Genomic DNA, 24,641 nt, shown 5'->3' with positions numbered 1-24,641 from the left:
ACATTCCCAGTGGATTAGGGTCAGATTTTGGGGACATTCCCGGTGTTTTAGGGTCAGTTTTTTGGGGACATTTCCAGCATTTTAGGATTTTTTGGGGGGACATTCCCAGTGTTTTAGGATTGGGGTTTTTTTGGGACATTCCTGGTGATTTTGGGGTGTTTTTTTGGGACATTCCCGGTGTTTTGGGGTCATTTTTTTGGGGACATTCCCGGTGTTTTAGGGTCAGTTTTTTGGGACATTCCCGGTGTTTTAGGGTTGGTTTTTTGGGAACATTTCCAGTGGTTTTGGGGTGGGTTTTTTGGGGACATTCCCGGTGTTTTAGGATTGGGGTTTTTCGGGTCATTGCCGGTGTTTTAGGATTGGGGTTTTTTTGGGACATTCCCGGTGTTTTAGGGTCGGTTTTCTGGGACATTCCCGGTGTTTTAGGGTCGGTTTTTTGGGACATTCCCAGTGGATTAGGGTCAGTTTTCTGGGACATTCCTGGTGTTTTAGGGTCGGTTTTTTGGGACATTCCCGGTGTTTTGGGGTCGGTTTTCTGGGACATTCCCGGTGTTTTAGGGTCGGTTTTTGGGACATTCCCGGTGTTTTAGGATTGGGTTTTTTGGGACATTCCCGGTGTTTTAGGATTGGGTTTTTTGGGACATTCCCGGTGTTTTAGGGTCGGTTTTCTGGGACATTCCCAGTGTTTTGGGGTGGGTTTTTTGGGGACATTCCCGGTGTTTTAGGATTGGGGTTTTTTTGGGACATTCCCGGTGTTTTAGGGTCGGTTTTTTTGGGACATTCCCGGTGTTTTAGGTTCAGTTTTTTTGGGGACATTCCCGGTGTTTTAGGGTCGGTTTTTGGGGACACTCCCAGTGGTTTTGGGGTGGTGGTTTTGGGACATTCCTGATATTTTAGGCTGGGTTTTTCTGGGACATTCCTGGTGATTTTGGGGTGGTTTTTTGGGACATTCCTGGTGGTTTTTGGGTCACTTTTTTGGGGGACCTTCCCGATGGGTTTTGAGTGGGTTTTTTGGGACATTCCTGTTTTTTTTGGGACATTCCTGATATTTGAGGCTGGGTTTTTTGGGGACACTTCCAATGGTTTTAGGGTGGTGGTTTTGGGACATTTCCAGTGCTTTTGGGGTGGTGTTTTTGGGACATTCCCGGTGTTTTAGGATTGGTGTTTTTTGGGACATTCCCTGTGTTTTAGGATTGGGGTTTTTTGGGACATTCCCGGTGTTTTAGGATTGGGGTTTTTTGGGACATTCCCTGTGTTTTAGGATTGGGGTTTTTTGGGACATTCCCGGTGGTTTTGGGGTGGTGTTTTTGGGACATTCCCAGTGGTTTTGTGGTGGTGTTTTTGGGACATTCCCGGTGTTTTAGGATTGGGGTTTTTTGGGACATTCCCGGTGTTTTAGGGTCGGTTTTTTGGGACATTCCCGGTGTTTTAGGGTCGGTTTTTGGGGACATTCCCGGTGTTTTAGGGTCGGTTTTTTGGGGCATTCCCACTGTTTTGGGGTGGGTTTTTTGGGATATTCCCGGTGTTTTAGGGTCTGTTTCTTTGGGACATTCCTGGTGATTTTGGGGTGGATTTTTGGGACTTTCCCAGTGTTTTAGGGTCGGTTTTTTGGGGACATGTCCAGCATTTTAGGATTTTTTTTGGGGACATTCCCGGTGTTTTAGGATTGGGGTTTTCAGGGACATTTCCAGTGGTTTTGGGGTGGTGTTTTTGGGACATTCCCGGTGTTTTAGGATTGGGGTTTTTGGGGACATTCCCGGTGTTTTAGGATTGGGGTTTTTGGGGACATTCCCGGTGTTTTAGGGTCGGTTTTCTGGGACATTCCCGGTGTTTTAGGGTCGGTTTTTGGGGACATTCCCGGTGTTTTAGGATTGGGGTTTTTGGGGACATTCCCGGTGTTTTAGGGTCGGTTTTTTGGGACATTCCCGGTGTTTTAGGGTCAGTTTTCTGGGACATTCCCGGTGTTTTAGAATTGGGGTTTTTTGGGACATTCCCGGTGTTTTAGGGTCGGTTTTCTGGGACATTCCCGATGTTTTTCCGGCAGATCCTGGAGCTGGCGCGGCAGCAGCGGAAGCGGGTGAAGGTGGTGGGGGGCGGTCACTCCCCCTCGGACATCGCCTGCACCGACGGCTTCATGATCCACATGGGCAAACTCAACCGCGTCCTGAAGGTGAGCATGGAACCTTCCGGAAAATCCCTGGGAAAATCCCCCCAAAAAATCCCAAAAATTAAAAAAAATCTGGAAAAAATCTGAAAAAAAATCCCAAAAATTAAAAAAAATCCCCAAAAATCCCACAAAAATCCCACAAAATCCCAGAAAAAAAAAAATCCCCAAAACATCCCCCCAAAAAACCCCAAAACATCCCCAAAATTCCTCAAAAAGTCCCCAAAAATCCCCAGAAAATCACAAAAAAATCCCCAGAAAATCTCAAAAAAATCCTGGAAAATCACCCCAAAAATCGCCAAAAAACCCTCAAAAATCCCCAAAAATTTGGCAATAAGTGAGGAAAAATTGAAAAATAAACCTCCAATAAATAAAAAAAAAAGAATCCTGAAAATTGTCCCAAAAATCTGAAAAAAATCCCAAAAAAGCCCCCAAAAATCCCCCAAAAATCCCCCAAAATCAAAGAAAAATCCTGAATAATTGCCAAAAAAATGGAGAAAGGACCAAAAGAATCTAGAAAACCCAAAAAAACCCCTCAAGAAATCCCCAAAAATTCCCCTAAAAATCCCCCAAAAATCCCCAAAATTCCCAAAAATCCCAAAGTCTGGGATTGAGGGCAATGGTGGCTGAGCAGGTGGACAAGGAGCAGCTGCAGGTGAAGGTGGAGGCCGGGATTCTCCTCTCCCAGCTCAACCTGGAGCTCGAGAAAGTCCCCAGAACAAACCTAGAAAATAAAAAAAAACACTCAAGAAATCCCAAAAAAAAATTCCCAAAAAAATCCCCCAAAAAATTCCCCAAGAAAATCCCAAAAAATCCCCAAAATTCACCAAAAATTCTGGAAGAAAATCTCCAGAAATCCCCATAAAATCCTGAAAAAATCAAAGAAAAATCCTGAATAATCACCAAAAAATCCCCCAAAAATTCCAAAAAATTCCCCAAAATTCCCAAAAATCCCAAAGTCTGGGATTGAGGGGCAATGGTGGCTGAGCAGGTGGACAAGGAGCAGCTGCAGGTGAAGGTGGAGGCCGGGATTCTCCTCTCCCAGCTCAACCTGGAGCTCGAGAAAGTCCCCCAAAAAAATGTAGAAAACCCAAAAAACCCACAAAAATCCCCCAAAAAAATTTCCCAAAAAAATCCCCCAAAAAATCCCAAAAGATCCCAAAAATTCACCAAAAATTCTGGAAAAAAAATCCCCAGAAATCCCAAAGAAAACCTCAAAAATGAAAGAAAAATCCTGAATAATCACCAAAAAATCCCCCCAAAATCCCCAAAAATTCCCAAAAATCCCAAAAAATCCCAAAAATCCCCAAAATTCCCAAAAATCCCGAAGTCTGGGATTGAGGGCAATGGTGGCCGAGCAGGTGGACAAGGAGCAGCTGCAGGTGAAGGTGGAGGCCGGGATTCTCCTCTCCCAGCTCAACCTGGAGCTCGACAAGCACGGAATGGCCCTGGCCAAGTGAGCGCCGCGGGGTGGGAACGGGATCGGGAACAGGAATGGGAATGGGATCGGGAACGGGATTGGGATGGGAATGGGATGGGATTGGGGATGGGATGGGAATGGGATTGGGATGGGACTGGGATGGGATTGGGTTCAAGATTGGAATGGGATGGGAATGGGATTAGGAATGGGTTGGGATGGGATTGGGATGGGGATCGAGAATGGGAATAGGATTGGGATTGGGATGGGATTGGGATGGGATTGGAATGGGATTGAGATGGGATTGGGATCGGGAATGGGATTGGGATGGGATTGGGATGGGGATGGGATTGGGGTTGGGGTGGGACTGGGATGGGATTGGGGATGGGATGGGAATGGGTTGGGATGGGACTGGGATGGGATTGGGTTCAAGACTGGAATGGGATGGGAATGGGATTAGGAATGGGTTGGGATGGGATGGGATGGGATGGGATGGGATGGGATTGGGATGGGAATGGGAATGGGATTGGGAATGGGATTGGGATCCAGAATCGGGTTGGGAATGGGATTGGGATGGGATGGGATGGGATTGGGGATGGGATGGGAATGGGATTGGGAATGGGATGCGACTGGGATGGGAATGGGTTCAGGATCAGAATGGGATGGGGATGGGATTGGGATGGGATTGGGAATGGGAATGGGAACGGGAATGGGATGGCATTGGGGTTGGGATGGGATGGGATGGGAATGGGAATGGGAATGGGAATGGGAATGGGAATGGGAATGGGAATGGGATTGGGATGGGATGGGAATGGGGATGGGAATGGGGATGGGATTGGGGTTGGGAATGGGTTGGGAATGGGAATGGGTTCAGGATCAGAATGGGATGGGAATGGGATTGAGATGGGATTGGGATTGGGGATGGGATTGGGATAGGAATGGGATTTGGATTGGGAATGGGATTGGGATGGGATTGGGATGGGATTGGGGTGGGGAATGGGAATGGGGATGGGATTGGGGTTGGGATGGGACTGGGATGGGATTGGGTTCAGGATCAGAATGGGATGGGAATGGGGATGGGGTTGGGGTTGGGATGGGATTGGGATTGGAATGGAATTGGGAATGGGATTGGGATGGGAATGGCAATGGGAATGGATCCAGGGGGGATCAAGATCCCGGAATGGATCCAGGTGGAATCAGGATCTGGGAATGGATCCAGGTGGGATCAAGATCCAGGATTGGATCCAGGTGGGATCAGGAATGGATCTGGGATTGGACCCAGGTGGGATCAAGATCCAGGATTGGATCCGGTGGGATCAGGAATGGATCTGGGATTGGACCCAGGTGGGATCGGGAACGGATCCGGGAGGGATCCAAAGCTGGGAATTCTCACCCCGAGCTTTTCCCGCTCCCAGTTTAGGAGCCGTGTCCGAGGTGTCGGCGGCCGGAGTCATCGGCACCGGCACCCACAACACCGGCATCGAGCACGGGATCCTGCCCACCCAGGTGCGATCCCCGCCAGGAACGCCGGGAATGCCGGGAATTCCGGGAATTTAGACACGCCCCCAAATCTGGAAACCCTCCGATCCGCCTCCGGAATCCAGGGATGGAGGCGGAGAAGGGAATCCTGGGAATGTTCCAGAACATGGATAAACGGGGATGGTGAAATTCCATGGACTGGGAGTTGCCCGGCAAAATCATCCTCAATTGAAAAAAAATAATCTTCAAAAAAACAACAAAAAAAGACCCAAAATAGCCCCGAAATTCAAAGAGAAACAGCAAAAATGTAAAACGAAATCTGATAAAATCCGCCCCCCAAAAAGTCAAAAATATCCCAAAAATATCAAAAAAATCCCCCCAAAAATCTCAAAAAGTCCTAAAAAATTTTTTAAAAATCCCCCCTAAGTCCCTCAAAATTCTACAAATAATTTTTAAATATCCACCCAAAAAATCCCCAAAAATCTCAAAATCAGCCCCAAAAAATTCCAAAAAATTTCAAAAAAATCCCAAATATAAAAAAAATCCCAAAGAAATCCCAAAAAATCGCAAAAAATCCCAAGAAATCCCCCAAAAATCAAAAAAGAATCCCCAAAAATCCACAGAAAATCCCCCAAGAAATCACAAAAAATCCCAAAAAAATCCAAAAAAAAAATTCTCCAAAACCACCAAAAATTCCTCCAAAAATCCCCCCAAAACCCCCCAAAATCCCCCAATTCCTTTTGCACACAGGTGGTGGCGCTGTCGCTGCTGGTGGCCTCGGGGGAGGTTCTGGAATGTTCCGGCTGGGAGCGGCCGGAGCTGTTCCAGGCGGCGCGGCTGCACCAAATCCCCAAAAACATCCCAAAAAAACCCCAAAAATCCCTGAAAAATCCCCATAAAATCCCAAAAAAACAAAGAAATCCACAAAAAAATCCCCAAAAAATCCCCCAAATAATCCACAAAAAACCCCAAATATTTCCCAAAAAATCCAGCAAAAATCCACAAAAACATCCCAAAAAAATCTCAAATAATTCCCAAAAAAACCACAAAAAATCCCCCCCAAAAATCCCCAAAAAATCCCCAAATAATCTCCAAAAACCACAAAAAATCCCCAAAAAATCCCCCCAAAAATCCCCAAAACATTCCGAAAAATCCCCAAATCATCCCCATAAAATCCCCCAAAAATCCACAAAAGTCACAAAAAAATCCCCCCAAAATCCCCAAGAAAACCCCTAAAAATCCCTAAAAAATCAACAAAAAATCCACAAAAAACCCCAAAAAACCCCAAAAAATCCCAAATAATATCCCGAAAATCCCCCGATTCCTTTTTTGCGCAGGTGGTGGCGCTGTCGCTGCTGGTGGCCTCGGGGGAGGTTCTGGAATGTTCCGGCGCGGAGCGGCCGGAGCTGTTCCGGGCGGCGCGGCTGCACCTGGGGGCGCTGGGCGTCGTCCTGGACGTCACCTTCCAGTGCGTGCCGCGCTTCCGCCTGCGCGAGATCGCCTTCCCCGCCTCCCTCACACAGGTACGGAAATCCCGGGATTTCTTGGGAATTTCTCAGGAATTTGGGGAAAATTCCAGGAATTCCCACTCGGAATTTCATTGGGAATGGGGGGAAATTCCTGGATTTTCCATGGGAATGGGAGAAAATTCCCAGAGTTGTGGCTCTGCGAGCTCGCCTTCCCCTCCACCCTCACACAGGTACGGAAATCTCGGAATTCCCTGGAATTTTCTTGGGAATTTGGGAAAGATTCCCTGGAATTTCCTTGGGAACGGGGGAAAAATTCCCAGAATTTCCTTGGGAATGGGGGAAAATTCCCAGAGTTGTGGCTCTGCGAGGTCGCCTTCCCCTCCACCCTCACCCAGGTACCCGAATCCCGGGATTTTCTTGGGAATTTGGGGAAGATTCTGGGAATTCCCACTCGGAATTTCATTGGGAATGGGGGAAAAATTCCAGGAATTCCACTTGGAATTCCCTTGGGAATGGGGGAAAATTCCTGGAATTGGGGCTGCGTGAGCTCGCCTTCCCCTCCACCCTCACCCAGGTACGCGAATCCCGGGATTCCCGGGAATTTTCTTGGGAATTTGGGAAAGATTCTGGGAATTCCCACTCGGAATTTCCTTGGGAAGGGGGGAAAATTCTAGGATTTCTCCCCTTGGAATTCCCTCTGGAATGGGGGAAAATTCCAGAATTCCTTCTGGGAATTTCCTCGGGAATGAGGGAAACAACTCTGGGAATTCCCACTCAGAATTCCCTTGGGAACGGTGCAAAATTCCCAGAATTGTGGCTCTGCGAGCTCGCCTTCCCCTCCACCCTCACCCAGGTACGGAAATCCCGGAATTCCCTGGGATTTCCATGGGAATTTGGGAAAAATTCCGGGAAATCCCACCCAAAATTTCCGTGGGAATGGGGGGAAAAAAAGTCTTGGAATATCCTTGAGAATGAGAGAAAAAAATTCCTGGAGTTTCCTTGGGAAGGAGGAAAAATTCCCAGAATTTCCTTGAGAATGGGAGAAAATTCTAGGATTTCTCCCCTTGGAATTCCCTCTGGGATGGGGGAAAATTCCAGAATTCCTTCTGGGAATTTCCTCGGGAATGAGGGAAACAACTCTGGGAATTCCCACTCAGAATTCCCTTGGGAATGGGGGAAAATTCCCAGAATTTTGGCTGCGCGAGCTCGCCTTCCCCTCCACCCTCACCCAGGTACGCAAATCCCGCAATTCCCAGGGATTTCCATGGGAATTTGGGAAAGATTCCCGGAATTCCCTTGGGTATGGGGGAAAAGTCCCGGAATTTCCTTGGGATTTGGGGAAAATTCTGGGAATCGCGGCTGCGCGAGCTCGCCTTCCCCTCCAGCCTCACCCAGGTACGGAAATCTCGGAATTCCCTGGAATTTTCTTGGGAATTTGGGAAAGATTCCCTGGAATTTCCATGGGAACGGGGGAAAAATTCCCAGAATTTCCTTGGGAATTTGGGAAAAATTCCCAGAATTTCCTTGGGAATGGGGGAAAATTCCCAGAGATGTGGCTCTGCGAGGTCGCCTTCCCCGCCACCCTCACCCAGGTACAGGAATCCCGGAATTCCCTGGAATTTTCTTGGGAATTTGGGAAAAATTCCAGGAATTCCCACTGGGAATTTCATTGGGAATGGGGGAAAAAATTCCAGGAATTTCCATGGGAATGGGGGAAAATTCTGGGAATTGTGGCTCTGCGAGGTCGCCTTCCCCGCCACCCTCACCCAGGTACCCGAATCCCGGAATTTTCTTGGGAATTTGGGAAAGATTCCCAGAATTTCCTTGAGAATGGGGGAAAAACTCTTGGAATTTCCTGGATCCTTTCCCACATTCCCTAAACCCTTTCCCACTTTTCCTGCCTCTCCCAACCCTTTCCCTCCATCATTCCCATTTTTCCCATCTTTTCCCACATTCCCTAAACCCTTTCCCACTTTCCCTCCATCCCCCACGATTTTCCCTGGATTTTTTCTCCCTTTCCCTAAACCCTTTCCCAAATTCCCTGGATCCTTTTCCCTCTCTCCTGCATTTTCCACCTCAGGATTCCTGCATTTTCTCCTTAGGATTTTCCCCTCATTCCCAGCATTTTCCCTGGATCCTTCCCCTCATTCCCAGCATTTTCCCCGGATCCTTCCCCTCATTCCCAGCATTTTCCCCGCATCCTTCCCCTCATTCCCAGCATTTTCCCTCCATCCTTTCCCTCATTCCCAGCATTTTCCCCGGATCCTTCCCCTCATTCCCAGCATTTTCCCAAAATCCTTTCCCTCATTCCCAGCATTTTCCCCGGATCCTTCCCCTCATTCCCAGCATTTTCCCCGCATCCTTTCCCTCATTCCCAGCATTTTCCCCGGATCCTTTCCCTCATTCCCAGCATTTTCCCCGGATCCTTCCCCTCATTCCCAGCATTTTCCCCGGATCCTTCCCTCAATTCCAGCATTTTCCCTGGATCCTTCCCCTCATTCCCAGCATTTTCCCCGGATCCTTTCCCTCATTCCCAGCATTTTCCCTGGATCCTTCCCCTCATTCCCAGCATTTTCCCCGGATCCTTTCCCTCATTCCCAGCATTTTCCCTGGATCCTTCCCCTCATTCCCAGCATTTTCCCCGGATCCTTTCCCTCATTCCCAGCATTTTCCCCGGATCCTTCCCCTCATTCCCAGCATTTTCCCCGCATCCTTCCCCTCATTCCCAGCATTTTCCCTCCATCCTTCCCCTCATTCCCAGCATTTTCCCTCCATCCTTCCCCTCATTCCCAGCATTTTCCCCAGATCCTTCCCCTCATTCCCAGGATTTTCCCAAAATCCTTCCCCTCATTCCCAGCATTTTCCCCGGGTCCTTCCCCTCATTCCCAGCATTTTCCCCGGATCCTTTCCCTCATTCCCAGGATTTTCCCTCCATCCTTCCCCTCATTCCCAGCATTTTCCCCGGATCCTTCCCCTCATTCCCAGCATTTTCCCCGGATCCTTTCCCTCATTCCCAGCATTTTCCCCGGATCCTTCCCCTCATTCCCAGCATTTTCCCCGCATCCTTTCCCTCATTCCCAGGATTTTCCCTCCATCCTTTCCCTCATTCCCAGCATTTTCCCCGGATCCTTCCCCTCATTCCCAGCATTTTCCCCGGATCCTTTCCCTCATTCCCAGCATTTTCCCCGGATCCTTCCCCTCATTCCCAGCATTTTCCCCGCATCCTTTCCCTCATTCCCAGGATTTTCCCTCCATCCTTTCCCTCATTCCCAGCATTTTCCCCGCATCCTTCCCCTCATTCCCAGCATTTTCCCCGGATCCTTTCCCTCATTCCCAGCATTTTCCCCGGATCCTTCCCCTCATTCCCAGCATTTTCCCTGGATCCTTTCCCTCATTCCCAGCATTTTCCCCGGATCCTTCCCCTCATTCCCAGCATTTTCCCCGCATCCTTCCCCTCATTCCCAGCATTTTCCCCGGATCCTTCCCCTCATTCCCAGCATTTTCCCTCCATCCTTCCCCTCATTCCCAGGATTTTCCCTCCATCCTTTCCCTCATTCCCAGGATTTTCCCTCCATCCTTTCCCTCATTCCCAGCATTTTCCCCGGATCCTTCCCCTCATTCCCAGCATTTTCCCCGGATCCTTCCCTCAATTCCAGCATTTTCCCTGGATCCTTCCCCTCATTCCCAGCATTTTCCCCGGATCCTTTCCCTCATTCCCAGCATTTTCCCCGGATCCTTTCCCTCATTCCCAGCATTTTCCCTCCATCCTTCCCCTCATTCCCAGCATTTTCCCCGGGTCCTTCCCCTCATTCCCAGCATTTTCCCCGGGTCCTTCCCCTCATTCCCAGCATTTTCCCAAAATCCTCTCCCTCATTCCCAGGATTTTCCCTGCATCCTTCCCTTCATTCCCAGCATTTCCCCTCCCCCCGTCCCCAGGGCTGCTGTTTTTCCTCTGGAATTTTCCCTGCCGGCGGGACACGAGAAGCACACAGCATTCCCAGATTTCCCCCGAAACCCTTTCCCAAATTCCCTGGATCCTTTTCCCTCTCTCCTGCATTTTCCACCCCTTGCCCCAAATCCTTTCCCACCTTTTCCCAAAATCCTTTCCCACTTTCCCTCCCTCCTCCAGGATTTTCCCTCCATCCTTCCCACTTTTCCTTCCATCCTTTCCCACATTCCCTGGATCTTTTCCCACCTTTTCCCAAAATCCTTTCCCACTTTTCCTGCCTCTCCCAGCCCCTTCCCTCCATCATTCCCAACTTTTTCCCATCCATTCCCACCTTCCCTAAATCCGATCCCACCTTTTCCCTAAATCCTTTCCCACCTTCCCTGGATCTTTTCCCACATTCCCTAAAACCCTTTCCCACTTTCCCTCCATCCCCCAGGATTTTCCCTGGATTTTTCCCCCTTTCCCTAAATCCTTTCCCACTTTTCCTCCCTCCTCAGCATTTTCCCTGGATCCTCTCCCTCATTCCCAGGTTTTTCCCCAGATCCTTTCCCTCATTCCCAGCATTTTTCCCCTCCCCCCATCCCCAGGGCTGCTGTTTTCCCTCTGGAATTTTCCCTGCCGGCGGGACACGAGAAGCACACAGCATTCCCAGATTTCCCCCGAAACCCTTTCCCACATTCCCTGGGGATGGGGGGAGGGGGAAAATCCTGGGAATGTGGGAAAGGATCCGGGGAAAATCCTGAGGAGGGAGGAAAAGTGGGAATAATTTATGGAAAGGGGTGGGAAAGGCAGGAAAGAGGGAAAAGGATCCAGGGAATTTGCGGAAGGGTTTAGGGAAAGGGAGAAAAAATCCCGGGAAAATCCTGGGGGATGGAGGGAAAGTGGGAAAGGATTTGGGGAAAAAGTGGGGAAGGATCTTGGGAATGTGGGAGAGGTTGGAAAATGTGGGAAGGGATGGAGGGAGAGGGTTGGGAGAGGCAGGAAAAGTGGGAAAGGATTTCTGGAATGTGGGAAAAGATCCAGGGAAAATGCTGGGAAAGGATTTAGGGAAAAGGTGGGATCGGATTTAGGGAAGGTGGGAATGGATGGGAAAAAGTTGGGAATGATGGAGGGAAGGGGCTGGGAGAGGCAGGAAAAGTGGGAAAGGATTTTGGGAAAAGGTGGGAAAAGATCCAGGGAATGTGGGAAAGGATGGAAGGAAAAGTGGGAAGGATGGAGGGAAAATCCTGGAGGAGGGAGGGAAAGTGGGAAAGGATTTTGGGAAAAGGTGGGAAAGGATTTGGGGCAAGGGCTGGAAAATGCAGGAGAGAGGGAAAAGGATCCAGGGAATTTGGGAAAGGGTTTCGGGGGAAATCTGGGAATGCTGTGTGCTTCTCGTGTCCCGCTGGGAGGGAAAATTCCCGAATAAAACCCCTGGGGATGTGGGGGGAGGCTTTTCCCGGGAATTTGGATCCCTGGGAGTGTCCAAGGAAAGGCTGGAAAATCCCAGGATTGTGGGGTGGGAATGGGATGGGATTGGAGGTGTGGTTTTTTTGGGAATATTTTCTGGGAATAATTTCTTGGGAATATTTTCTGGGAATAATTTCCTAGGAATAATTTCCTGGGAATAAATTCCTGGGATTAATTCCTGGATTTTTTTCCTGGGAATAATTTCTTGGGAATAATTCTGGGGAATAATTTCTTGGAATTTTTTCCTGGGAATATTTTCTAGGAATAATTTCCTGGGAATAATTTCCAAGGAAAAATTCTTGGGAATAATTTCTCGGCATTTTTCCTTGGGAATATTTTCTGGGACTAAATTCCTGAGAATAATTTCCAAGGAAAACTTCTTGGGAATAATTTCTTGGAATTTTTTCTTGGGAATTTTTGCTTGGGAATATTTCCTGGGAATAATTCCTGGGAATAATTTTCTGGAATTTTTCCTTGGGAATATTTCCTGGAAATAATTTCCTGGGAATAAGTCCTGGGAATAATTTCTTGGATTTTTTTCTTGGGAATATTTTCCTGGGAAATATTTTCTGGGAATAATTTCTTGGAATTTTTTTCCTGGGAATAATTTTCTGGGAATATTTTCTGGGAATATTTTGTGGGAATATTTTGTGGGAATAATTTGCTGGGAATAATTCTTGGGAATAATTTCTTGGAATTTTTTCTTGGGAATTTTTCCTTGGGAATATTTTCTGGGAATTATTTCCTGGGAATAATTCCTGGGAATAATTCCTGGAAATAATTTCTAGGAATTTTTTCTTAGGAATATTTCCTGGGAATAATTTCTTGGAATATTTTCCTGGGCATATTTTCTAGGAATAATTTCCTGGTAATAATTTCTTGGATTTTTTTCCTGGGAATAATTTCCAAGGAAAAATTCTTGGGAATAATTTCCAAGGAATTTTTTCCTGGGAATAATTCTTGGGAATAATTTCTTGGAATTTTTTCTTGGGAACAATTTCTGGGAATAATTCCTGGGAATAATTTCCTGGGAGAGATCCCATTGGAACCGAGCTCCGTTCCCATTGGGACTCCAACCCAAATCCTCACCGCATCCCGAATTTTGCCATCGCCGCCCCATTCCCGACGTTCCCGCTGCGGAAAACCGGGAATGACTCCGCACCTTTTCCCGCTTTCCCATTGGCTGCAGGTGCTGGATGAGCTGGAGGAGCACCTGCGCCGTTCCCGCTTTTTCCGCTTCCTGTGGTTCCCGCACACCGACCGCGTCCGCGTCATCTACCAGGACCCCACCGCCCAGGCACGCCCCCGCGTCCCCGGCATTCCCGGCATTCCCGGCGTTCCCGGCGTTCCCGGCGTTCTGCCAACCTGGGATGGGTTTTGGGCACGGAATTCCAGGATTTTTGGAATGGATCCCAAAATAATCCTGGGATTTTCCAAGCTTGTGTATTTCCAGGGGTGGATTTGGGGTGGGCATTCCAGGATTTTGGGAATGGGATCCCAAAAAAATTCCCGGGAATTTTCAGAGATCCGGCAATTCCAGGGGTGGGTTTTGGGTGGGAATTACAGAATTTTGGGAATCCCAGGATTTTTGGAATGGATCCCGAAAAATTTCTGGGATTTTCCAAGCTCATGGAAATCCAGAGGTGGATTTTGGGTGGGCATTCCAGGATTTTGGGGATGGATCCCAAAAAATTCCTGGGATTTTCCAAGCCTGTGTTTTTCCAGGGCTGGATTTTGGGTGGGCATTCCAGGATTTTTGGGAATCCCAGGATTTTGGGAATGGATCCGGAAAAATTCCCAGAAAATTCCCAGGATACTGCAATTGCAGGGCTGGATTTTGGGCCAGAATTCCAGGATTTTGGGAATGGATCCCAAAAAATTCCTGGGATTTTCCAAGCTTGTGTTTTTCCAGGGGTGGATTTTGGGTGGGAATTCCAGGATTTTTGGGAATGGATCCTGAAAAATTCCTGGGATTTTTGAGACCCAGCAATTCCAAGGGTGGATTTTGGGACGGAATTCCAGGATTTTGGAATGGATCCCAAAAAAATCCTGGGATTTTCCAAGCTTGTGTTTTTCCGGGGCTGGATTTTGGGTGGGAATTCCAGGATTTGGAGAATTCCACGTTTTTGAAGCTCCCAGAAATTCCAGGGAGGGATTTTGGGACAGAATTCCAGGATTTTGGGAATGGAACCCGAAAAGTTCCGGGGAATTCCCGAGATCCGGCAATTCCAGGGACAGATTTTGCGAATGGATCCCAAAAAATTCCCGGGAATTCCCAAGATCCTGCAATTCCAGGGCTGGATTTTGGGTGGGAATTCCAAGATTTTGGGAATGGATCCAGAAAAATCCCTGAATTTTCCAAGATCCGGCAATTCCAGGGGTGGGGTTTGGGTGGGCATTCCAGGATTTTGGGAATGGGATCTGAAAAATCCCGGGAATTCTCGAGACCCGGAAATTCCAGGGGTGGATTTTGGATGGGCATTCCAGGATTTTGGGAATTCCAGGTTTTCAAAGCTCCTAGCAATACCAGGGCTGGATTTTGGGATGGAATTCCAGGATTTTGGGGAATGGATCTGGAAAAATCTCTGGAATTTTTGAGACCCGGCAATTCCAGGGGTAGATTTTGGGTGGGAATTCTGGGATTTTGGGAATCCCAGGATTTTTGGAATGGATCACAAAAAATTCCTGGGATTTTCCAAGCTTGTGTTTTTCCAGGGGTGGATTTTGGGTGGGAATTCTGGGATTTTGGGAATCCCAGGATTTTTGGAATGGATCCGGAAAAATTCCTGGAAATTCCCAGGATCCTGCAATTCCAGGGGTGGATTTTGGGTGGGCATTCCAGGATTTGGGGAATTCCAGGTTGTCCAAGATCCCAGAAATTCCAGGGGTGGATTTTGGGACAGAATTCCAGGATTTTGGGAATGGATCTGGAAAAATCCCTGAATTTTCTGAGATCCGGCAATTCCAGGGGTGGATTTTGGGATGGAATTCCAGGATTTTGGGAATGGATCCCGAAAAATCCCAGGAATTTCCAGGCTCAAGGAATTCCAAGAGTGGATTTTGGGTCAGAATTCCAGGATTTTGGGAATGGATCTGAAAAATTCCTAGGAATTCCCGAGATCCAGCAATTACAGGGGTAGATTTTGGGCAGGAATTCCAGGATTTTGGGAAGGCCAGGTTGTCCAAGATCCCAGAAATTCCAGGGAGGGATTTTGGGACACGGAATCCCAGGATTTTGGGAATGGATACGGAAAAATCCCAGGAATTTTTGAGACCCCGCAATTCCAGGGGTGGATTTTGGGCAGGAATTCCAGGATTTTGGGAATGGGATCCCAAAAAATCCCTGGAATTTTCGAGACCTGGCAATTCCAGGGGTGGACTTTGGGACAGAATTCCAGGATTTTGGGAATTCCAGGTTTTCAAAGCTCCCAGAAATTCCAGGGAGGGATTTTGGGACAGAATTCCAGGATTTTGGGACGGATCCCAAAAAATTCCTGGGATTTTCCAAGCTTGTGTTTTTCCAGGGCTGGATTTTGGGTGGGAGTTCCAGGATTTTGGGAATGGGATCCCAAAAAATTCCCGGGAATTTTCAGAGATCCGGCAATTCCAGGGGTGGGTTTTGGGTGGGAATTACAGAATTTTGGGAATCCCAGGATTTTTGGAATGGATCCCGAAAATTCCCGGGAATTTCCAGGCTCAAGGAATTCCAAGAGTGGATTTTGGGCCAGAATTCCAGGATTTTGGGAATGGATCCGGAAAAACCCCTGAATTTTCTGAGATCCGGCAATTCCAGGGCTGGATTTTGGGATGGAATTCTGGGATTTTGGGAATTCCAGGTTTTCAAAGCTCCCAGCAATTCCAGGGAAGGATTTTGGGTGGGAATCCCAGGATTTTGGGGATGGATCCTGAAAAATTCCCAGGAATTCCTGGGATCCCGCAATTCCAGGGTGGATTCTGGGACGGAATTCCAGGATTTTGGGAATTCCAGGTTTTCAAAGCTCCTAGCAATTCCAGGGGTGGATTTTGGGACAGAATTCCAGGAGTTTGGAAATGGGATTCCGAACAATCCCAGGAATTTCCAGGCTCAAGGAATTCCAAGAGTGGATTTTGGGATGGAATCCCAGGATTTTGGGAATTCCAGGTTTTCAAAGCTCCTAGCAATACCAGGGCTGGATTTTGGGATGGAATCCCAGGATTTTGGGAATGGATCCGAAAAATTTCTGGGATTTTCCATGCTCATGGAAATCCAGGGGTAGATTTTGGGTGGGAATTCCAGAATTTTGGGAATCCCAGGATTTTTTGGAATGGATCCAGAAAAATTCCCAGGAATTCCTGAGATCTGGAAATTCCAGGTGTGGATTTTGGGTGAGAATTCCCGAATTTTGGGAATTTTGGGAATTTTGGTATGCCTTACCATGCAATATTTGGAATTTTAAGATCATTGTCTCCAACCATCCTCTCCCGGGTGGATCCTGCTCCTCCATTCCCGCTTTTCCCGATCCCAAAAATTCCCAAGAATTCCTGAAATCCCTCAAATCCCTGAAATCCCTAAAATCTGTCGTTTTCCCGCGGGATTTGCAGCCTCCCAAGTCGTCCTCCAGCTGGTTTTGGGATTACGCCGTGGGATATCATCTCCTGGAATTCCTGCTCTGGATCAGGTAGGAAAATCCCCAAAAATCCCCAAAATCCCAAATCCCCCAAACCCCAAATCCCAAATATCCCAAAAATCCCAAAAATGCCAAATTCCCCAGATCCCAAACCCCAAAATTCCCAAATCCCAAAGTCCCAAACCCCAAATCCCAACTCCGAAAAAATCCTGAAAATTCCGTAAGTCCCAAATCCCGAACCCCAAAACCCAAAAATCCCAAATTCTAACTCCCCAAAATCCCCAAAATCCCAAAAAATTCCAAATCCCCCAAACCCCAGATCCCAAATTCCCAAATTCCAAATCCAAGCAATCCCAAATCTCAACTCCCAAATCCCAAAAATTCCCAAAATCCCCAAAATCCCAAATCCCCCAAACCCCAAAACCCAAAAATTCCAAGAATCCCAAAAATTCAAAAAATCCCCAAAAAACCCAAATCCCCCAAACCCCAAACCCCAAATTCCCAAGTTCCAAATCCAAGCAATTCCAAATCCCAAAATTCCCAAACCCCAAATCCCAAATCCCCAAAATCCCAAATCCTCCCCAGTTTATCCAGGAAAGGGATGAAATCCTGGGGAAAGGACGGGAGAGGGATTGGGATCAGCAGGATCGGGATCAGATCCTACCGGGATTCGGATCATTTGGAGCGGGATTGGAGTCAAAATTGGGATTTGCATTCGGATTGGGATTGGGATCGGGGTCTGGATTGGGATCGGGATTGGGATGATTGGGATCAGGATCGGGATCGGGATTGGGATGATTTGGATCAGGATTGGGATCCGGATTGGGATCGGGATCAGGATCAGGATGGGGATCAGGATCAGGGTGGGGATTGGGATCAGGACCGGGGTCAGGATTTGTATCATTGGGATTGGGATTGGGATCACTGGGATTGGGATCAAGGTTGGGGATCAGGATCGGGGTCAGGGTCAGGATCAGGACTGAGATCAGGATCGGGATTGAGATTAGGATCAGGATCGGGATCAGGATTGGGATTATAATTGAGATCAGGATCAGGACCAAGATCGTTGGGATTGGGATTGGGATTGGGATCGGGATTGGGATTGGGATTGGGATTGGGATGAGGATCAGGATTGGGATTGTTGGGATCAGGACCGGGACCGGGATCAGGATGGGGATTGGGATCGGGATCGGGATTGGGATGGGGATCAAGATTAGTATCATTGGGATTGGGATTGGGATCACTGGGATCGGGATCAAGGCTGGGGTTGTGGTTGGGATCAAGATCAGGATAAGGATCGGGATCGGGGTCAGGGTCAGGATTGGGATTGAAATTAGGATCAGGATCAGGATCAGTACTGGGATTGGGATTGGGATTGGGATGAGGATCAGGATTGGTATTGTTGGGATCAGGATTGGGATCAGGATTGGGATTGGGACTGGGATCAGGATCATGATCGGGATTAGTATCATTGTGATTGGGATCAGGATCGGGATCACTGGGATCAGGATCGAGGTTGGAGTTGGGTTTGGGATCAAGATCGGGATCGGGGTAAGGGTCAGGATTGGGATCGGGATCAGGATTGGGATTAGGATTGGGATGAGGATCAGGATCGGGATCAGGATTGGGATTAGAATTGGGATGAGGATCAGGACCAAGATCGTTGGGATTGGGATTGGGATTGGGATGAGGATCAGGATTAGGATTGTTGGGATCGGGACCGGGATCAGGATCAGGATTGGGATTGGGATCAGGATGGGGATTGGGATCGGGATCGGGATTGGGATGGGGATCAAGATTAGTATCATTGGGATTGGGATTGGGATCACTGGGATCGGGATCGAGGTTGGAGTTGGGTTTGGGATCAAGATCGGGATCGGGGTCAGGGTCACGATTGGTATCGGGATCAGGATTGGGATTAGGATTGGGATGAGGATCAGGATCAAGATTTTTGGGATTAGGATTGGGATCAGGATCAGGATCAGGATCGGGATCGGGATTTTCCAAGCCTGGCTTTATCCCGATTTTCTCCCTGTGCTGGGATTTTTTGGGATTTCTAGGGAGCATTCCCATTCCATTCCCCAGGAATTTTGGGAATTGCGGCTTTTCCGGGGGCAGGATTCTCGGCTGGGGCTTGGCTGCCCTCTGGTGTCCACAGAAATCATGGAATTCTTCCAGCCGGAAAAACCGAATCCAGGAATTTTCCTAAATCCCGAATTTCTTGGATTCATGGAATTTTTTGGGGCTGGAAAAGCCAAATCCAAGGATTCTCCCATGTCCCGAATTTCATTGATCCATGGAATTTTTTGAGGTTGGAAAAGCCAAATCCAAGGATTTTCCCATGTCCCGAATTTCATGGATCCATGGAATTTTTTTCGGGCTGGAAAAGCCAAATCCAAGGATTTTCCCAAGTCCTGAATTTCATGGATCCATGGAATTTTTGAGGTTGGAAAAGCCAAATCCAAGAATTTTCCCAAGTCCCGAATTTCATGGATCCATGGAATTTTTTGGGGGGCTGGAAAAGCCAAATCCAAGGAATTTCCCCATCTCCCGAATTTCTTGGATCCATGGAATTTTTCGGGCTGGAAAAAACAAATCCAAGGAATTTCCCAAGTCCTGAATTTTGTGGATTCATGGAATTTTTCAGGCTGGAAAAGCCAAATCCAAGAATTTCCCCAAGTCCCGAATTTCGTGGATTCATGGAATTTTTGGGGGGCTGGAAAAAAAAAATCCAGGAATTTTCCCAAGTCCCAAATTTCATGGATTCATGGAACTTTTGGGGCTGGAAAAGCCAAATCCAAGAATTTTCCCATGTCCCGAATTTCGTGGATTCATGGATTTTTTGGGGGCCTGGAAAAGCCAAATCCAAGGATTTCCCATGTCCCGAATTTCGTGGATTCATGGAATTTTTCCAGCTGGAAAAGCCAAATCCAAGGATTTTCCCAAATCCTGAATTTTGTGGATCCATGGATTTTTTGGGGGGCTGGAAAAACCAAATCCAAGGAATTTCCTCATCTCCTGAATTTCTTGGATCCATGGAATTTTTCCAGCTGGAAAAGCCAAATCCAAGGATTTTCCCAAGTCCTGAATTTCATGGATCCATGGAATTTTTCGGGGCTGGAAAAGCCAAATCCAAGGATTTTCCCAAGTCCTGAATTTTGTGGATTCATGGAATTTTTGGGGGGGCTGGAAAAGCCAAATCCAAGGATTTCCCATGTCCCAGATTTCGTGGATTCATGGAATTTTTCAGGCTGGAAAAGCCAAATCCAGGAATTTTCCCATGTCCAGAATTTCATGGATCCATGGATTTTTGGGGGGGCTGGAAAAGCCAAATCCAAGGATTTTCCTCATCTCCTGAATTTCTTGGATCCATGGAATTTTTTGGGGGCTGGAAAAACCAAATCCAGGAATTTCCCCATCTCCTGGATTTCATGGATCCATGGAATTTTTCGGGGCTGGAAAAGCCAAATCCAAGAATTTTCCCAAGTCCCGAATTTCTTGGATTCATGGAACTTTTGGGGCTGGAAGAGCCAAATCCAAGGATTTTCCCATGTCCCGAATTTCATGGATCCATGGAATTTTTTCGGGCTGGAAAAGCCAAATCCAAGGATTCTCCCAGCCTGGGATAGTGGGAGGTGTTGGGGATTCTGGGATCCAGGACACTCGGGATCCATCCCGAGGGATTTTTATGGAATTTTTTGGGGATGGGAAAGGGAAGCGAGGCCCTTCCTGGAGTTCCCAATTCCCAGGGAATTCCCCAAATTCCTTCCCGGAGAGGAGTCAGGGGTTGGAATGGGATGGGATTGAAAATCCATGGATCCCACCCAGGATTCCGGGATCGAGGATCCATCCTGAGGGATCTTGATGGGATTTGGGGATGGAAAAGGGAAGTGGAGTCCCAAATTCCCAGGGAATTCCCAAAATTCCTTCCCGGAGAGGAGCTGGGATGGGGCTGGATCCAATGCCAGGCTGGGAATGGAGGAAATTCCCTGGGAAATGGGAGGGATTTGGGAAGGAATTCCCAGCTGGGCTGGAATTGTCAGGGAATCCCCGGGAATATCCAAAGACGGATTGGGTTCCCTGATCCAGGCTTGGGAATCCACAGGGATCGGGAGATATCCTGGGAATTCCTGAAGTTTCCACGTGGATTTGGGAGAATTCCCAGAGGACTGGGAATGTTGGGACAGCACCGGGAATTTGGGCACCCAGAGACAACTCCAGAAGGGAGAGGGTTCAGGAATCCGGGATTCCTGCTGGGATTCGTGGAGCAGTGGGAACCACGAGGGAAAAAAATCCTGGATGTCCAAGGAAAACTGGGATGGGGAAGTGCCCCTGATCCCACGAAGGGATGGAATTCCGGAGGTGGAAAACGGCAGGAATTCCCAGAGAATCCCTGGGAGTGGCCATGGAAAAACTTGGGATGGTGGGAGGTGTCGGGGTTGGAATGGGATGGGATTGAAGCTCCATGGATCCCATCCCAAACCATTCCGGGATTCTGGGATCCAGGAAACTCAGGATCCATCCCGAGGGATTTTGATGGAATTTTTTGGGGATGGGAAAGGGAAGCGAGGCCCTTCCTGGAGCCCCGAATTCCCAGGGAATTCCCAAAATTCCTTCCCGGAGAGGAGTCAGGGGTTGGAACGGGATGGGATTGAAAATCCATGGATCCCACCCAGGATTCCGGGATCGAGGATCCATCCCGAGGGATTTTGATGGGATTTGGGGGTGGAAAAGGGGAGTCCCAAATTCCCAGGGAATTCCCGAAATTCCTTCCCGGAGAGGAGCTGGGATGGGGCTGGATCCAACGCCAGGCTGGGAATGGAAGAAATTCCCTGGGAAAATGGGATTTGGGAAGGAATTCCCAGAGAATCCTGGGAGCACCCAAGGAAATCCCGGAACGCACCCCCGCCCACGGAACGGGATCCCGCCCAAAACCATTCCAGCATTCCCTGACAATCCCCGGCCCTCTCCGCGTCCCTTCCCTCCCTCGGGGGATTTTTGGGAAGCAATTCCGGGGCTGAATTCCCGATTTTTTTCTTTTCCCCCCCTCCCCCGGCAGCTCCTTCTTCCCGGGGCTGGTGGTCTGGATCAACCGGCTCTTCTTCCGGCTCCTCTTCAGCTCCCGCTCGGAAAACGTCGACCGCAGCCACCGGATCTTCAACTACGAGTGCCGCTTCCGGCAGCACGTCCAGGACTGGGCCATCCCCATGTAATTCCCAAAATCCCGCTCCTTTCCCGTGGGAATTCCCTGATCCCACTCTAGGATTGGGGCCATTCCCATGGAATTCCCAAATTTCGCTCCTTATCCATGGGAATTCACTGATCCCACTCTAGGATTGGGCCTATTCCCATGTAATTCCCAAAATCCCGCTCCTTTCCCGTGGGAATTCACTGATCCCACTCTAGGATTGGGGCCATTCCCATGGAATTCCCAAAATTCCACGCTTTCCCGTGGGAATTCGCAAATCCCAGTCCAGTTCTGGGCCCATTCCCATGGAATTCCCAAATCCCGCTCCTTTTCCATGGGAATTCACTGATCCCACTCTAGGATTGGGGCCATTCCCATGGGAATTCCCAGATCCCAGTCCAGGGTTGGGCCATCCCCATGGAATTCCCAAATCCCTGCGCTTTCCCATGGGAATTCCCAAATCCCGGTCTTTTTCATGGGAATTCCCAGATCCCAGTCCAGGGCTGGGCCATTCCCATGGAATTCCTGGACCCGGGTCCTTTTCCATGGAATTCCCAGATCCCACTCTAGGATTGGGCCCATCCCCATGTAATTTCCAAATCCCCACGCTTTCCCGTGGGAATTCCCGGATCCCAGTCCAGGGCTGGGCCATTCCTATGGAATTCTCAGACCCTGATCCTTTTCCATGGAATTCCATTATCCCAATCCAGGATTAGGCTACACCCATGGAAATTCCAGGATTGGGCCATTCCCAAGGAAATTCCAGGATCCCTATCCAGGATTGGGGCCATTCCCATGGAATTCCCAAATCCCGCTCCTTTTCCATGGGAATTCCATTATCCCGGTCTAGGACTGGGGCCATTGCAATGGGAATTCCCAAATCCCAGTCCAGGGTTGGGCCATCCCTATGGAATTCCCAAATCCCTGCGCTTTCCCATGGGAATTCCCAAATCCCGGTCTTTTTTCATGGGAATTCCCAGATCCTAATATTTTTCCATGGACATTCCGGGATCCCAGTCCATTGCCATGGGAATTCCCAGATCCCAGCCCAGGATTGGGCCACACCCATAGAAATTCCAGGATTTGATCATTCCCAAGGAAATTCCCAGATCCCTATCCAGGATTGGCCCATTCCTATGTGATTCCCAAGTCCCGCTCCTTTTCCATGGGAATTCCATTATCCCGGTCTAGGAGTGGGGCCATTCCCATGGGATTTCCCAAATCCAAGTCCTTTTCCATGGGAATTCCCAGATCCCAGTCCAGCTCTGGGCCATCCCCCATGTAATTCCCAAATCCCGGCACTTTCCCGTGGGAATTCCCAAATCCCGCTCCTTTTCCATGGGAATTCCCTGATCCCACTCTAGGATTGGGCCCATTCCCATGAGAATTCCCAAATCCCAGTCCTTTCCCGTGGGAATTCCCGGATCCCAGTCCAGGGTTGGGCCATTCCCATGGAATTCTCAGACCCCGGTCCTTTTCCATGGAATTCCCAGATCCCAGGCCAAGATTGGGCCATTCCCATGGGAATTCCCAGATCCCGGATCCCAGTCCAGGATTGGGCCATTCCCATGGGAATCCTGGATCCATGTGGTCCCACGGGAGGAACATTCCAGAACATTCCTGGATAACCTGGAATTCCATGGGATGGAGATCCCTCCATATCCCAAACCCATGGGAAGAGGGATCTGCACTGGGAACACCATTCCCACCTGGAATCTGGGCATCGAGATCCCTCCAGATCCCAAATCCAGGATCCCAAAACCATCCCATTCCAAATCCCGGATCCGTGTGATCCCAGGGGAAGAACATTCTGGAACATTCCCTGGATAACGCAGAATTCCATGGCATGGAGATCCCTCCAGATCCCAACGTAGGATGCCAATCCCATCCCATTCCAAATCCCGGATCCGTGTGATCCCACAGGAGGAACATTCCAGAACATTCCCCGAATTCCGGGAATTCCATGGGATGGAGATCCCAGTCCAGAGCCCAAACCCATGGGAAGAGGGATCTGCACTGGGAACACCATTCCCACCAGGAATCTGGGCATGAGGATCCCTGCAGATCCCAACCCCAGGATTCCAATCCCATTCCAAATCCCGGATCCGTGGGGTCCCAGGGGAAGAACATTCTGGAACATTCCCTGGATAACCCAGAATTCCATGGCATGGAGATCCCAGTCCAGATCCCAACCCCATGGGAAGAAAGATCTGGACTGGGGACACCATTCCCACCTGGAATATTTCCATGGAGATCCCTCCAGATCCCAACCCCAGGATCCCAAACCCATTCCTTGTCCCAGCCCTTTCCTGGGATCTTCTCCATCCCAGAATTCCCTGGATGAGGAACAAATCCATGGGAAGAGGGATCTGGACTGAAGACACCATTCCCACCTGGAATCTGGGCATGGAGATCCCTCCAGATCCCAACCTCAGGATCCCAAACTCATCCCATTCCAAATCCCGCATCCATGTGATCCCACGGGGAAGAACATTCCAGAACATTCCCTGAATTCTGGGAATTCCAAGGGATGGAGATCCCTCCAGATCCCAAACCCATGGGAAGAGGGATCTGGACTGGGAACACCATTCCCACCTGGAATATTTCCACGGAGATCCCTCCAGATCCCAATCCCTGGATCCCAATCCCATCCCATTCCAAATCCCGGATCCATGTGATCCCACAGGAGGAACATTCCAGAACATTCCCTGAATTCCGGGAATTCCATGGGATGGAGATCCCAGTCCAGATCCCAAACCCATGGGAAGAGGGATCTGGACTGGGAACACCATTCCCACCTGGAATATTTCCACGGAGATCCCTCCAGATCCCAATCCCAGGATCCCAATCCCATCCCATTCCAAATCCCGGATCCGTGTGATCCCACAGGAGGAACATTCCAGAACATTCCCTGAATCC

General features: G+C 48.8%; 1 protein-coding gene across 1 annotated transcript; it reads left to right on the top strand.

The window, feature by feature from the left end:
* The first annotated feature begins 2,029 nt into the window (after positions 1 to 2,029).
* On the top strand, positions 2,030 to 21,747 carry LOC119698535 (L-gulonolactone oxidase-like). The gene is made up of 7 exons (XM_038130508.1): positions 2,030 to 2,170; positions 3,526 to 3,620; positions 4,997 to 5,087; positions 6,398 to 6,583; positions 13,117 to 13,224; positions 16,509 to 16,585; positions 21,594 to 21,747. Exons 1-7 carry the CDS (start codon positions 2,030 to 2,032, stop codon positions 21,745 to 21,747), a joined length of 852 nt encoding a protein of 283 aa, XP_037986436.1.
* The last annotated feature ends 2,894 nt before the right edge of the window (positions 21,748 to 24,641 follow it).

Source organism: Motacilla alba, chromosome 3 (assembly GCF_015832195.1).
Source record: "Motacilla alba alba isolate MOTALB_02 chromosome 3, Motacilla_alba_V1.0_pri, whole genome shotgun sequence".
Taxonomy (NCBI): domain Eukaryota; kingdom Metazoa; phylum Chordata; class Aves; order Passeriformes; family Motacillidae; genus Motacilla; species Motacilla alba.
This window is presented reverse-complemented; position numbering and strand designations above follow the sequence as displayed.

Coding starts and splice junctions, on each gene's coding strand:
- LOC119698535 (XM_038130508.1), top strand. CDS start 2,030: ATGTTTTTCCGGCAGATCCTGGAGCTGGCGCGGCAGCAGCGGAAGCGG. Junction 5,088..6,397: donor ACGGGATCCTGCCCACCCAG/GTGCGATCCCCG, acceptor TTTTTTGCGCAG/GTGGTGGCGCTGTCGCTGCT. Junction 13,225..16,508: donor ACCAGGACCCCACCGCCCAG/GCACGCCCCCGC, acceptor CGGGATTTGCAG/CCTCCCAAGTCGTCCTCCAG.